At 41.9% G+C, this 15,261-nt stretch overlaps 1 protein-coding gene across 2 annotated transcripts in view; it reads left to right on the top strand.

Annotated features, from left to right (window-relative positions):
* SMARCC1 (SWI/SNF related, matrix associated, actin dependent regulator of chromatin subfamily c member 1) overlaps positions 1-15,261 on the top strand; it is a 169,172-nt gene that overhangs the window by 123,803 nt on the left and 30,108 nt on the right. For both annotated transcript variants that reach the window (XM_054016816.1, XM_054016814.1), the window contains one exon: positions 5,097-5,355. In XM_054016816.1, coding sequence (XP_053872791.1) covers positions 5,097-5,355 — 259 coding nt within the window. The remainder of the gene's footprint in view (positions 1-5,096; positions 5,356-15,261) is intronic.

Below are 15,261 nucleotides of genomic sequence, written 5' to 3'. Positions count from 1 at the left end.
TTACCTCTTGCCCCCACCCTGTATTCATTTTGGGATGAAGATTTACAGAACCTGTGCAGAGATTACATCTGATGAGTAGGGGGAGAGGAGCAATTTGTAATTCAATGATGGCTATTCTTTACTCCACAGGGAATGGGGTGGGGAGATGCTTTTCATACATCACTGTGATATAGTCTCTAGGACACCAACCCTTTGCCTTTCCTGTCCTACCTTGGTTTTAGATCAAACACCTAGTTTGGACTTTCAGTCTGCTTCTCCAATTCTTTTGTGGGAGTTGCTCTTCCAGCTCCCCTGAGATTCTCACCGGCTGTGCGCTTTTAGTCCGTGTTCTACTCAACCTGAGTCACAGAGTGGGTGCACTCCCGTGGGCAGCATTCAGCTCCTTGATCTGCACAGTGCACTTTACACTGCAGAGGAACTCCCTGAGTAGGTAACAGATCTCTGAGCTGGAGAAAGAACGGGCAGCTCTACAAGAGGGGAGAGCAAAGAAGAGGATGCAGTCATAGGCACAGAGAGGAATGATGAGAAATAATAGGAAAATGGCAGGTCAAAAGGGACAGAAAAAGAAAGCTAAGAAAATGGGAAAGAGGAGAGGGGGGCCAGGAAGACAATACTCTGGGAACATGCTCAGATTGGCATGGAAGGCAATGAGTAGAGACAATGGAGGGAAAAGAAGAGGAGATGAGCAGCAGGATAAGGTGATTACTGATCAAAGAATCCGCATTCTGTCTTGGGAAGACACTTAGCATAATAGTAGGGGCTAGGCCACGGGTTTAGTTTAATTTCTGATCATTTGAAACATGGCAGTCCTAATACAAATTAATAGTAATAAATTAGTGATTTTTGTGGTGGCTTCTTGAGTCTCTTGTTTTAACACTCAGTAATTTCTTTGCTGTGCACAATTAGAATAAGAAATACCAGGGGAAGAGAGAGTGTCTTTGCAGGATATGCAGCATTCACTGAATCAGCCTCTGATATATTGATCAGCTGTTTCTTTGAACGAGACATGATATCCTTTTCACTACTTCAGCGGTGAGCTCAAAGTTAAATTTTTCATCACGTTTTTTGCATATCCTGGTGGAGTAGTTTTTCTTCTCTTTGTGGGCAGCGTGATGGTAGAAGTAGATCAGGTTATGCGATATTTACCTGTAATTCCTGGGTTTTCCATACCCGCCTTTGTGATAGATATTGCAACGGTAGGCAATATTTTTGGGGACTGTATTGTATTAAATCTACAAATGGTTTCTGTATGATTGTGTTCTACTCCATGGGGGAGGGTTACCACAGCTGCTATAGGAACTAAAACCAGTGGGATGTGATTAAGGTGAATCACTGAAACTAAATAACTCTAGAGAAGTACATACCGTGCAGTGGTTTGCACAGACTCCCTCGTTCAAGCTGGATTTTCCAGAAACTAGGAAACAAAGATAGGCCTTTTGGTTAAAAATATATATAAATATAAATAAAAGCTTTCAGGGCTTTCTTTCTGATCCACCAAACTGTCAGGACTTTCTGTCCAAGGCGGGGCCCCAACCTTTGCAGAAGATTTGGAGAAAGAATAAATGTGCTTGCGTAGACAGAGCAGCATGGTAACTTGGAACTGCTGGCAACACCCTGTTCATGGTCCTTGGAGAGCATCGCACAGGGGCTGGCCTTTAGGCAGACTGGTTTGCTGAGGATATCCGTGTAAGGCAGGGAACTGTGCAGCCTTAAAATCTTCAGTCAGAAGGCAGTGGTCCCTGCCCAGATATATGTGACAGCTGGAGACCTTACTGGACACCCTTGGAGTGGACTGCTGGGGTGGGGGGAAAGATATGGATGCAATTCCTGTGACATTCTGGGAGTCCTCACATGTGAATGTAATGGAATTTACATCCGCATCTTAGCATTAGTCAGACTGATAGAGTTTGACAAACTGTGGTCTTTTATCAGAATAGAATGTCAACAAGAGGTTCTTCTTTGCCTCCTATCCTCAGCTGTGTCACTGTGCATGTCTGCCTCTGACACTGATTGGCAACTAAAGAAATGGCCGTAACTAAGTTGAAAAGGTTCTCTGTAGATTTTCTTATCTTTAGGGGAAAAACTCCATTACAGTGACAGCCTTTCTTTCTTTTTTTCTTCTTTTTGAGGCAGCCTGACATTTTCTTTTTTAATATTCTATGTATGAGTTCCCCCCTGGCTCCTGGTGGCCAAAATTCAGCTTTATTCCACTGACACGCTGGATATTTAGTGGAGTAATTAAATTTAACCAAAACAGAAGTTCCTCGGTATTGTGGCAGGTTCCATACCCACATGTCCATACAGCTCCACTTGAGCTGTCTCAGCCCTCTATTATAGTAAAGGTCACCTGCTTGTAATTGTTAAAAGAAATCTGCAAGTGGGGCTGGGGGGCGGTAGGAGGGAGGAGGTTTTATGCATAACCCATTTTGTTCTATTTGTAATCTGAAGCTATTTCAGTGCTGTCAGCGCTGATTATGTGTAACTGGAGATTCTATTGATAGCAGCATTGTTGAGCCAGAAGGTGCGGTAACATATGAATGATCGCACTCTTTTTACTGTCATGGAAAGGCAGTGTGGGAGGTAGAATGATGAACCAGTGATGGCTGCTGTAGTGTGCACATGTTAGATATTTATAAGTCATTTCTAATTGTGCATCATTTTGAGGCAGCTTGAAAACATTGTGCCTAAACCTTTTCCTGTTGTAGTGTTTACAGCAAATGTACTGAAGAGCCTTTTGTGACTGCAGGACATAGCATTTCTTTCCATTTCCTGTCACCTCCATGGGTCAAGTTGTTCATGCACTGGTTTGTGATGTGGACAGATGTGCACTGTGATCCAGGCTGAGACAATCTAATTTAGCTCCTGTATGATTTGCCATTGTCAGGTTATCACCTGGCTCTGAGAACTGAAAGTTAAATGCATGTGTACTGATGTACTGATCTGCCTCGACGGAAAACCTATGTGTATTGATGACAAACCCTCCTGAAGCCTAATTCTATTGACATAACAATATGTTATGTGTCTTTTTAAATCTGTTTTGTTTTTGTTTTGTTTGCACTTCTCATGGACTGTGGCTCAGCAGTTTCCAGGCTAGCATGTGGAACCTGCTATGTTGGGCTGTGAATCAATTTTAGGCCTGACTTGCATCACAGCTCATGTATGCTTTTCATGAGTCTCTTTTGTGGGACTGTCTGTTCTTGTCCCCCTATCCTTTTTGCCATCCCAGTGGGGAAAATGTGTTGAAGAAAAGCTTTCAAAAGCATTTAGATCTGATGCATATTGCTAGACGTTTGTTTGCATTGTGAGGAAGTTTGTAATAACATTCTACTGGATTGCCCTCTTTACATGTATTTCAACAAGAGAAGGTGGCCTGCAGATGGAGAATCAGGAATGTGTTAGAATATAAAAGTAGGCTGCAGTGGTATCTCTTTTTATTAAGCCTTGCTCTCAGGGCCCTTAAAGCAATTTTGCTGTGAACTGGCTGCCACCTATTGTTTCTGTTTTCACACATGAACCATTACACCATTGGAGTTTTTGTCTTTTCATTGTATCAGGTTCCTCCTGGTAAAGTGTCAAATTGGTCAAGGACAAAGAAATCATGGCAGCATGAATAAACACATTGTGGTCATTACATGTTGAAAACAGCCCCCCACAAGAGCTATGCATTATTCATTGGCGCTGGTCACCATCTGGTTCTGTTGGTGAATGCTCTGTGGCCAAATGTTTTTTCACTCACACTTGGGTAGTGAACAGTCTGCTGCATAATGTTTTGTGGAGTGGAGTTCTTCTAGAAATCTTAAAGTATGGTTGCAATGAGCAAAGGACTCTGAATGCAGACAAACTGTTCTTTAGACCCCATAGTTTGTATTATAGCTTTAAATGCTTCTATTCTATTTGAACGGGCATTTAGCTTCTGGAGTGGAGAGGATGTTTTTGGTTTTATTGAAAAATCACAACATCTCTTTTGTTTCATTCTTCTTGGGGAAGGGAAAGAAGAGTTTAGTTTGTATCTAGACATGGCAGTTCATCTTCACAAAGCGTAACTCAGCTGTGTTGAGATTGCAAAGAAACTGGGAAAGGAATTTATGAGCAGTGTGTCTCAGAGGCTGGTATTTGGTCTCTGATCAGCTTCCTGGCTAGCAAGGTGGATGTGTTTTACAATAACGTTGTCAAGCTGATAAACTTCATAGGTTACTTTCCAGAATCCCGTTTCCCCACATTTTTGCTTTACTTTCATGATTAACTGAACAGAAGGGGGTTTGGATGGATCTGGTAAAAGCTATGTTGCTGTATACATCAACTAGATTAAAACATTTAGAGGTACAAGGACACACTTATCTGTTACACTTTGCTGGGCTTAGAGTTAGCTAAGATTTACATAAGAGCTTTTCTAACCATAATGAGAAGATCAGCATAGTAACAGCCCCATAGTAAGAAGTGTCTTCTGCAGATGGCTTATTTATTCAGCATCTAGGTTACTTGTTACAAAGCTTTGTACTGAAAGCACAATAACAACGTGTTTTTAAAAAGTTCAAGGAAAAGGCAGTTGGTCCAAACATGAAACCGTATTAGCCTCAGCAATCCAAATCAATGGTTAAGGGGTGCCTTGAGGCATAGATTTCACTCTGGAAATCTAGGCATAGAATTAGGACCCCGTATGAACTTTGTGAGCACATGTTGTTGGGACAGAATTTGGTGGTGAAGTCTTTCCACAGAAAACTCTGGTTGTATCCAGTTCCTTCTTAGGGATTGTCTTTCCCACAGTGCAACGTGGCGAGGAAACTGGATCAGAGGAGAGAGTGATAGCGTGCAGAATTGAGAGGAGGTGAACATTTACAGTCTATCTTGGGTTAAATTGTAGTTGTAGTGCCATGGTGTTCCCTGGAATGGAAACACCATGGTAGAGTTAACTAACTGCTGTGGGTGGTAACAAACAATATCCCTCTTTAATGGCACGTATTGTCATCCTGACACCAAAATAATGGTGAGGTGAGCAGGTAAGTTGCCAATTGGTAATAAGAATGTCTATCATTGTGGGGAGCACTTCTTACATCTTTTCATATTTCTAAATTGAATGTTTTTTCTCTTGCCTGCAGTTAGAACAGCAGAGGCAGCAGTTGCTGACGGAACGACAGAACTTCCACATGGAGCAGTTGAAATATGCAGAATTAAGGGCCCGCCAGCAAATGGAGCAGCAGCACAGTCAGAACACACAACAATCGCACCAGCATTCCAGTGGGCCTGGCATGAACCCACTTGGGGCACCGGGTCATCCAGGCATGCTGCCTCATCAGCAGCCCCCTCCATACCCTATGATGCACCACCAGATGCCCCCCCCTCATCCACCACAGCCAGGTAAGAGTTTGTAAGAGAAGATCATCAGGATTGATTAAAGCCAGAGGAAGAAGTGATGACAGATGAAACTACACGCCTGCTTGTGTACTTATTTAATGTAGTGCGTGTGTTTCATATAAAGGGTGTCTCTTTTAGAATAAGAGAAATGCACTTTGAGGCCAGAATGGCTAACATTATTCACGTATGATGCAGTTTTGTGTGGTAACTTCTGTGACTTGGCATAACTGCAGGCTATATGAGCTAATACAGCTCTTATGGGGGTCATACTGGAAAACATGCTAAATATGAGTCAACAGTGTCACACCGTTGCAAAAAAAGCAAACATCATTCTGTGATGTATTAGCAGGAGTGTTGTAAGCAAGACACAAGAAGTAATTCTGCTCTACTCTGTGCTGATTAGGCCTCAACTGGAGTATTCTGTTCTGGGCACCACATTTCAGGAAAGATGTGGACGAAATTGGAGAAAGTCCAGAGAAGAGCAACAAAAATTATTAAAGATCTAGAAAATATGACCTATAAGGGAAGTTTGAAAAAACTGGGTTTGTTTAGTCTGGAGAAGAGAAGACTGAGAGGGGACATAAGTTTTCAAGGAGGAGGGAGAAAAATTGCTGTTCTTAACCTCTGAGGCTAGGCCAAGAACCAATGGGCTTAAATTGCAGCAAGGGCGGTTTAGGTTGGACATTAGGAAAAGTTTCCTGTCAGGGTGGTTAAGCGTTGGAATAAATTGACTAGGAAGGTTGTGGAATCTCCGCCATTGGAGATTTTTAAGAGCAGGTTGGACGAACACCTGTCAGGCATGGTCTAGATAATACTCAGGCTAGGTCTACACTACCCGCCTGAATCGGCGGGTAGAAATCTACCTCTCGGGGATCGATTTATCGCGTCCCATTGGGACGCGACAATCGATCCCCGAATCGACGCTCTTACTCCACCAGCGGAGGTGGTAGTAAGCGCCGTCGACAGGAAGCCGCAGAGGTCGATTTTGCCGCCGTCCTCGCAGCGGGGTAAGTCGGCTGCGATACGTCAAATTCAGCTACGCTATTCACGTAGCTGAATTTGCGTATCTTAAATCGACTCCCCCCTGTAGTGTAGATGTAGCCTCAGACTTGCCATGAGTGCAGGGGATTGGACTATTTGACCTCTCGAGGTCCCTTCCCGTTCTACGATTCAATGATAGCGAGACACTGAAGGTCTTTGGGTTCAGAAGGTGGTGACGTGGTCAGAGCATCTGGAAGATTATTTTCGCTTCTGGATTTTAGACTGAAGAGTGGAGAAGTATATATCAGGAAGGATTAACAGATGGAGTGATGATAGGGAAGGTTGTAGTAGCTCAAATATGAGAGTTATGATATGGGACTATGAAGGAAAGAACAGATTTTAAGAAATGTTTTAGAGTGAAATGACAAGATTTGGAGAGAGCCTGTATGTGAGGAGAGAAGGACATAAGAATCCATGATAACCCAAAGTTGTGAGCTTCAGAAACAGGAGGATAATGGAGACAAATTGTAGTACTATGATAAATCATGGATTTATTCTGCTACTCTTCCCCTGTTACAATTAGAATAAATGGTCCATCGGATGAGCAGAGTGATGCTCAAAGTGACCCACATGGTTTTCATTAAATTGAATTGAAACCACGTCCATCTCCAGCATTAGTCTCTTCTTTTCCAAATCCCCTGAAAAAAATGAGCTTCTTTAGAAGAACACAAGAGAAGGTCAAAGACCAGATTGGATCTGTGGTTTCGTAAAGGGAAAACTCCAGCTAGTTAAATAATTGGATTCATCTTAGTTACCTTATAAAAAGGTGTTACTGTATTCTTCAGTAATAGTCCAAAATATGGCATTTTACAGCAGTGATATTGTAATGTTTGGAACAAGTACCACAAGATTAGGTTCAAGAGATTTTTTTTTTTTTTTAAATAGCCAAACACAAATCCTTCGAATTTTGGAAATGTGGTGCTAGTACAGCCAATAAACAGTATAAATTACAGCAGGCAACAAGTAATAGGGAAATTAGGAAAGATGTGGACAAATTGGAAAGTGTCCAGAGGAGAGCAACAAAAATGATAAAAGGTTTAGAAAACCTGACCTATGAGTAATGGTTAACAAAACTGTGTGTGTTTAGTCTTGACAAAAGAAGATTGACGGTGGACCAGATAAGTCCAATATGTTAAGGGCTGTTATAAAGAGGACTGTGATGAGTTGTTCTCCATGTCCTCTAAAGGTAGGACAAAAAGTAATGACAGGTTTCAGAGTAGCAGCCGTGTTAGTCTGTATCCGCAAAAAGAAGAACATTATCATTTAATATAATTAATGCTCTAATAAATTTGTTAGTCTCTAAGGTGCCACAAGTACTCCTGTTCTTCTTTTTACAAAAAGTAATGGGCTTAATCTGCAGCAAGGGAGCTTTAGGGTAGATATTCGGAAAAACTTTCTAACTATAAGGATCATTAAGCCCTAAAATAGGCTTCCAAGGGAGGTCATGGAGTCCCATCATTGGAAGCTTTTAAAAACAAGTTGGACAAACATCTGTCAAGGATAGTCTAGGTTTACTTGGTTCTACCACATCACAGGGCACTGGAGTTTGACTTCTCGAGGTCCCTTCCAGCCCTACATTTCTGATTCTCAAGTGTGTTTCTAACAGCATTTCCTTATGGGCCTAACACATCTCCATATGCACCGTCTGGGTACCTGAGACAGGAGAGATGGACAAAACTGAGGGGAGAATCACTTTTGGTTAGGAATATTTGTGTGTGTGTGTGTGGTCATGTGACCTAGTGTGCTTGACAGCATAGCCTATAGTAATTAAAAAACATTATAAATATCACTAATCATTTTAATCATTGAATATTTTTACTGATTGTGTATTTCTCTTTATTCAAATTCTTAGATAAAGTTTATAGTTATTTTTAATTTGTTTGCTTATGTGAGTTTGAATTATTTGAGAGGCCAAGTGTGGTGGTCACTGCCTTGGTGCGGTTAACCCCTTGTTTCACTGGTGGCACCGCCAAGTAGCTTTATTCTTAGCACACCAGGAGGAGGAGTCAGGCACCTACCAGTTGGGCACTATGAAATGAGCAAAGATGAAAAATTTTGGAACTGTTCAAAGACTGTGAGGCACCCCTCTTCTGTTCGCACATCATACAGGTGCTAAGCCAGCACCGAAACGGGAAGTGTGTGTGTGTGGGGGGGGGGGGGGGGGTGTTATATATATAGATATAGATATTGTGCTAAAAATGTCCTGGAATTTCTTACCCCTGGACCAACGCTTTTCTGATAACAATGATGAGATACTCTGAGATTGAGGTGTCAGAAGAGGAGGTGCAGAAGCAAATTGATACATAAAAATGTAATAAATCACCAGGCTGAGATGGTCCATTGAAGAGTTCTTAAGGAGCTTAGGTATGAAGTAACTGAGCTGCTAACAAAATATGCAACATTTCATTGAAACCAGCTGCTGTTCCAGAGGATTGAAGGGTAGCAAATGTTGTAACTATATTTTTAAAAAGTTTCTAGGGGTGATCCTGGGGAATTAAAAGCCTTTAAGCCTTACATCTTTATCTGGCAGTTCAGTTCAAATGATAATTAAAAAACTATTAAAAAACACTTGGAAGCTCATGATATGAAAAGGTCTAACCAGCGAAGTTTCAGCAAAGGAAAATAGCATTTCACTAATCATATCAGTAGACTAGTGGATGAAGAACCACCGTCTGACAAAATGTATTTGAACTTTTAAAAGGCCTCTGACAAGGTCCTACAAGAGGCTACTAAAGAACCTAAGGAGAGTCATGGGGTGGGAGGCAAAGTATTGTCATGAATCAAAAAGTAGTAGCTAGGAGATAGAAAGCAAAGAGGATTAAATGGTCAGTTTTCATCATGGTAAAAGGTTAGTAGGGGCTGCAAAGTTGTGTAGTAGGTCCTATATTTTAACATATTTAATGGTATGGAAAGAGGGTTGTGGACAGTGACTTGGCAAATGTTGCAGATGGCAACATTTATTTAGGTCAGATGGGACCAGAGAGGACTGCGATAACTGCAGAGAGTCCTAAATCAGCTAGATCAATCAGAAATTCAAGGTTGACAAATGCAAAGAAATGCATTGGAGGAAAAAATTAAACTACACATACATCGTACAGAATTCTAAACTAACTATATCAAATCACAAACGGGACCTGGGTGTCCCAGTAGACAGTTGAATGAAGACCTCTTCTCACCTTGCAGTTGTGATCAAAATAGCTACCAAGATGTCAAGTTGCATAAGGAATGTGATGGTGAATAATGTGAAGAATATTATAATACATTTATATAAATCAGTGGTGTGGCCTCATCTGGAATTCCGTGTGCAGTATTGGCCATTCAGTGTTAAAAAGAATATTGCACAACTGGAGGGGGTTCAGAGAAGAGCAGCAAAAATTATCAAGGACCTGAATAAAAAACTCTTTGCTGAATCAAGGTCGGGAAGATAAGGATTGTTACATTAGAAAAGGATCCGAGTAAGAAGGGACATGATGCAAGTATATACAATAATGTTCTAGAGATAATGGACTGGGAACTTCTGTTCCTCCGTCTTATAACACAAGAACAGAGGGTCATTCAACAAAATTAAAACATGGCAAATTCAAAACAGATGAAAGGAAATATTTTTGTCACACAACATGTAATTAGATGGTGGAACTCATTGCTACAAAATGTCATTGAGGCCACAAACTTCACAAGATTCAAAAAGGTATTGTACATTCTATATGGATATCAAGAATATCCCGAGATGTTAGAACAAGTTTTGGAAGGGGTATTAAACCAGAGTTTTGGAGTTTAAGCCAATCTATAACTATTAGAGATCAGGATAAGACCCAATATCCGATGATCCCACATCTGCCTTTTGTGTGAAGCATCTGTTATTGATCACTGTAAGACCGAATTAGGTGGATCTTGCATCTGTTTCAGTATGGCAATTCCTGTACTCCAATTTTCTTAAAGGTAAGAATCCTCAGCCCTTTCAAGGGATTTGTTTGCTTAAGAACTCAAGGGTAAAATCGACCTCTCTCCCTCTTTCGCCTTCCCCCTGTAGTGTCCTTGTAGAAAGAGGAATTGCTTTAAATGCCTTCAAAATCACAGGTGGAAATCCAAAAGTTTGTTCTGATATCCTCCTAGGAAGACTAGGAGAGTCTCCATCATTTTAAGTAGCAAAAAAACCTCTCCAGCTACAAACTGAGAGATAACTTGGGGTAATTTTTTTTTACCTCGTGAAGGAAAAATGGGATAAATCTCTGGTTTCAAGAGTGCATCAGAACTAGAACTTTGATCCCTGGGACCAGTTTTAAGCACACCCAACAAGTTGGGGGCCTTCCCAGTCCTCTGAATCAGTGACTCACAAGTTGACCTGAGTGGAACAGGCATAGAAGACAACTTGCTTCTTAATTTCTCTTCCCCTCGCTGCATCCTGGCACCTTGGGTTTCTAATGGAAGATCCCTCAATGACAGTTAATTCGACAAACACAGCATAAAGACGTATCCAACAGATGTCCACCCGAGACCTAGGATAACTAATCCACACATAGATCTGTCCAGATATCTACATCGATGCCTGTAACCATAGCACATGAGTATTTGTGGTGACCCTCATGGTAGTATGAGCCACAAGCACTTCCCTTCTCTGAGTCTTAGTTTCCCTTAGATATATATTAGCAGCTGACATTCATCCATCTGAAAATGCCCCCTTTCAGACCGGGTTTAAAACTGACCACCCAAATACCTCTGCTCATTAAGCGTCCCGTGTATTATTTAAGAGTAAGGTTGTTAACCCTGCTGTCCTGGAAAAACTCCAGGTTGGGTAATAGCACTCTGCCCCCCTTCCTCCCCAAACTCCCTTTGCGGTTTTCGGTTGATACAGTATTCTTCACTCCATTGTTAGTAGTGTAGTCAGGATGATGGTGCTTTGTGTTAAGCACTGCGCACGCAGGAAAATACAGCCCCTGTCCAGGGGAGTTTACAGTCTAATTAGGTTAACTCCTGTGTTGCTTTCCACCCATGAGATTATTGCATTTTAGTGGTGGGTGGAGTGATATTTGCATGTAGTTTATAAAGTACTTTAGAGTCCTTTGAGATGAGGGGCACGTCACTGAACAGAAAAACACAGTATACCCTGGAAGGGACTTTATGCTTATTGTTTTGGAACTAAGCCTCTCTGGATATGTCTACACTGCAGTTAGACACCCATTGCTGCCCAGGCCAGCTGGCTTGAGCTGAGGGGCTTTTTAATTGCAGTGCAGATTTTCTGGCTCAGGCTGCAGCCCGAGCTCTGGGACCTCTCACCTTGCAGGGTTATAGAGCCTGTTCTCCAGCCCAAGCCCAAATGTCTACCCTGCAATTAAACAGCCTGTTAGCCTGAGCCCTGTGAGCACAAGTCAGCTGGCACACGCCAGCCATAGGTTTTTAATTGAGGTGTATACATACCCTCTGTTTGCTCAGCCTACCTTTTTCCAGTGCAGCCACTAAATGCATGGCTAAAATCCAAATAGATAAGATTTTTCTAGAGCTCTTGGAGAGCTTGGTATAAAACCCTGAGCAGGCATTTAGATCAGAAGCTAATCTAATATCTTGAATGATATAGCTCAGTTGTGTCTCAGATGAGCTGCCATCAGGATGAATAGCTGAGTGTCAGCCTGGAGGGACCCTCTTTCTATGCCTGAGGCAAGGGACTTCCCCTCTAAATTTAATTATGGAACTCCTCATAAAGGAGGCCTAAACTTTTATATAAAGCCTTGGGATTTGTTCATTAACGTGGTCTCTGAGAAAAAGACAGCCACTGCATGTTAGATTATTTGCCTTAATTGGGAATCTCCAGCCTATGTATCCCGCAGATCTTCTTGGCCCTATTTTACAGTGAACAGATCCTTCCATTAAATACCAACGATCCTAAAAGAGTGGGTGGGACCCAGTCTGTTTGTGAAATAAGACAGAAATCAGCCCAAATCTGGGAGCCCTTCCATTCAGGGATTGGTAGGAGTTGAAGATATTTTTCCCAAGAGGTATGACCTTATCTTGTAAGCAAATGGGTGTATTAGACTTTACTAGAGTAATTGAAACTAATGCCTCCTTCAGTAGCTTGATAGATATGAATGAAGGGAAGAGCCTTAACCTCCTTTCTCTAATGAGGGGATCAGCTGATAAACAGTGAACTTTCTGGGGATCAAAGAATTGTTCCAGGAAAAAAATCTTCTGTCCCCTGTTGCATCTGAAGCTTCAGAATACCTTACATTTTATCATAGCATAGGTAGATCATTGGGGGAGGAGGGATAGCTCAGTGGTTTGAACATTGGCCTGCTAAACCCGGGGTTGTGAGTTCAATCCTTGAGGGGGCCATCTAGGGATCTCAGGCAAAACAAAAAAATCTGTCAGGGACAGTATTTGGTTTTGCTATGAAGGCAGGGGACTGGATTCAATACCTTTAGTCCCTTCCAGTTCTATGAGATAGGTATATCTCCATATTATTATTACACCCTTGTGATGTAGATGCATATATCCCTATTTTATAGCTGAGGAAACTCAAGACACAGAAATTACTTACCTAAAACTCATGCATCAAGTCAGTTGCAAAGCCATTATTAAAAATAGGGCATTCTTGACATCCAATTCTGTGCTAAATCTATTAACACGTGTCTCTGGGATGGATCCAGTTAACACTTTTATGATAGGAGGATTCTTGGTCCAGGTAAAAATAATTTCTGGTTCATGGGTATGAAGAAGGTAAAAACTTTGAGCTCATTTTGACATCACTTGAGGTCGTTTCACCTTTCCCCACATTATAAATTGATATCCTGGCCTTTGATATACCATTTAGCTGTAGATTGAGACAGTCCATACTGGGAAGAGGAATTGAGTGATGTATGTGTTTCACCTACATCTCCTTCCCCTGTCATGTATATATTTCACTACTGTCACAGGAGTGTCCAAGGAGGGAAATACAGAATCTTTTGTCTCTGGGTCACCAGTTCATATTTCAGCTTAATCAGTAACAAAGTTTGTTACCAAATAATTGCTGTTTTGGTGGCCTCTCTGAAATAAGTTAATGATTTTAAAATAATTATTGGCTACCAATAATTATTTTAAGGCATCCACATCACAAATCTACTTCACCACAATAGGTGCTGATTAGCACCCAGGTAAACAATCTTAGCAAAGGTGCTAAAGATTGTAGTGTCTCTGGAGATGGAATTCACCTGACACTTAGTGGAAGTCCCTCGTGGTCTGGGCTGAGGGTGCACTGGCAGGAGAGCAGTTTGGCGAAGCATGTGCTGTTGCTGCCAGGGTTGTAGAAAAAGAATTTTGGTCTCCAGGACTGAGAGTCCAGCCCTTTTACCCAACACACCCCTTTAAAATGACTTTATAAAAAGAGCAAACCATTTCCTTGCCTGTTGTTTGTGTGGGGCTGTCCAGTAATGCTGGTAGCCTCCCCCACAGTGATCTGTCCAAGTGACAAGTACGGCAGTATAATGTTCATTCTACACAGCGCCCATTGGGTGGACTGCGACTTGTCTGGCAGATTTCTGCAAGAGGGTGACTCATTGTTTGCATTGGTGGAAATTTAACAGTGACAGAAACATCAGAAGTCACGCTGTCAAAACACATTTACACATGGAAGAAAAGAAGTGGGCCTGAATGGGAAAAAAATACTCGTACGGCTATCCATTTGCAACTCCTCAGTTGACTGTATGATTGCCTGAGAAGTTTGTATGCTTTAACTGTGTGGACTTCACTCTGTTTCCCAACAGGCTTCACTTTTGGCTGCTCTCTTTCCCTTAGTAATGAATAAAAAGTAGTAACTTACAATCCATTAGACCATGAACAAAATGATACTTGGAGTGCCCCTCAAGTGACTGGGGTAGGGGATGAAGAGATGATTCCAAGCAAGATGATTGAAGTCTGTAAAACATTTATTAACAGAAGGAAAAAATAGCCCTGGCTTACAACCACCTCAGAGGCTGAGAGAAAGTAGGATGGTAGCCCCTGAGGCTAGAGTGGGGATTCTTTTCTCACTAACCTGTCCCGGTGCAGCTCCCAGGGTGATGCTTTGTCTCTTATACAGCAGAATTACCCACAAGGCCTCAGTTCCCTTTGACTGCGTATTGCTGCTTCTAGGACTCTTTTTTTTACATTTCCCAAGGCCTAATTACAGCATTTGTTATTGTGGCTAATTGCATAATGGATCCAGATTCTGTCTGGATCAAGCTGGGGAAAGGAAGCCTCTGCAGTTTTTGATCCAGGCTCCTCTGGTAGGTTGCATTGACATAGGGCTGAAAAGGGGACATCAACTAAAGCTTTTCCATGTCAGTCTCTCATTAGTCCCCTTTCCTAACCTGAGAAAGCAGCAACCACAATGCAGCACTTAGTAGCCTGGTTTCCCTTCTGCACTGGAGAGCAGTTAGAAAAAGAATATTAGTGATTTAGAGGAAAAAGGAAGAGGAGAGTTAAGCAACTTATCTAGTCTATCCTCATCCACTAAATGTCTCAACCCTTCTTCCACAAAGCCTTAACAAACACTTCTACCAGATTCTACCATCAGCATGGTGTACTGCGTGTCTGTGCTGGATGGAAATCTGCATGGTGCAGGAGGTATGTCTCCTTACGTTAGTGAAGGACTGAGCATGCTGCTGGCACTTAACCTGTAAATGCATGTAAAAGAAAGATACAGGGGCTTCCTATCACAGAAATGGGTTCTTTTCCAGAGGCTTGGAGAGGAAAAGGTATAGTGTTCCATCCTCCTTCAGGAGCTCCACTTTCAACAATCCTTAAATCAAAATATCAAAGAATGGCAGGTTCTAGATCCTGACCTCTTCCCCCAGTCTGAGACCGTTGATCTGCAACTCTTTTCCTGCCAATACTGCAGCCAGCTGTCTGCAGATATAA

This window comes from Malaclemys terrapin, chromosome 2 (genome assembly GCF_027887155.1).
Source record: "Malaclemys terrapin pileata isolate rMalTer1 chromosome 2, rMalTer1.hap1, whole genome shotgun sequence".
Classification (NCBI taxonomy): domain Eukaryota; kingdom Metazoa; phylum Chordata; order Testudines; family Emydidae; genus Malaclemys; species Malaclemys terrapin.
Note: the sequence above shows the minus strand (reverse complement) of the source record. Positions and strands in the feature narration are given on the sequence as shown.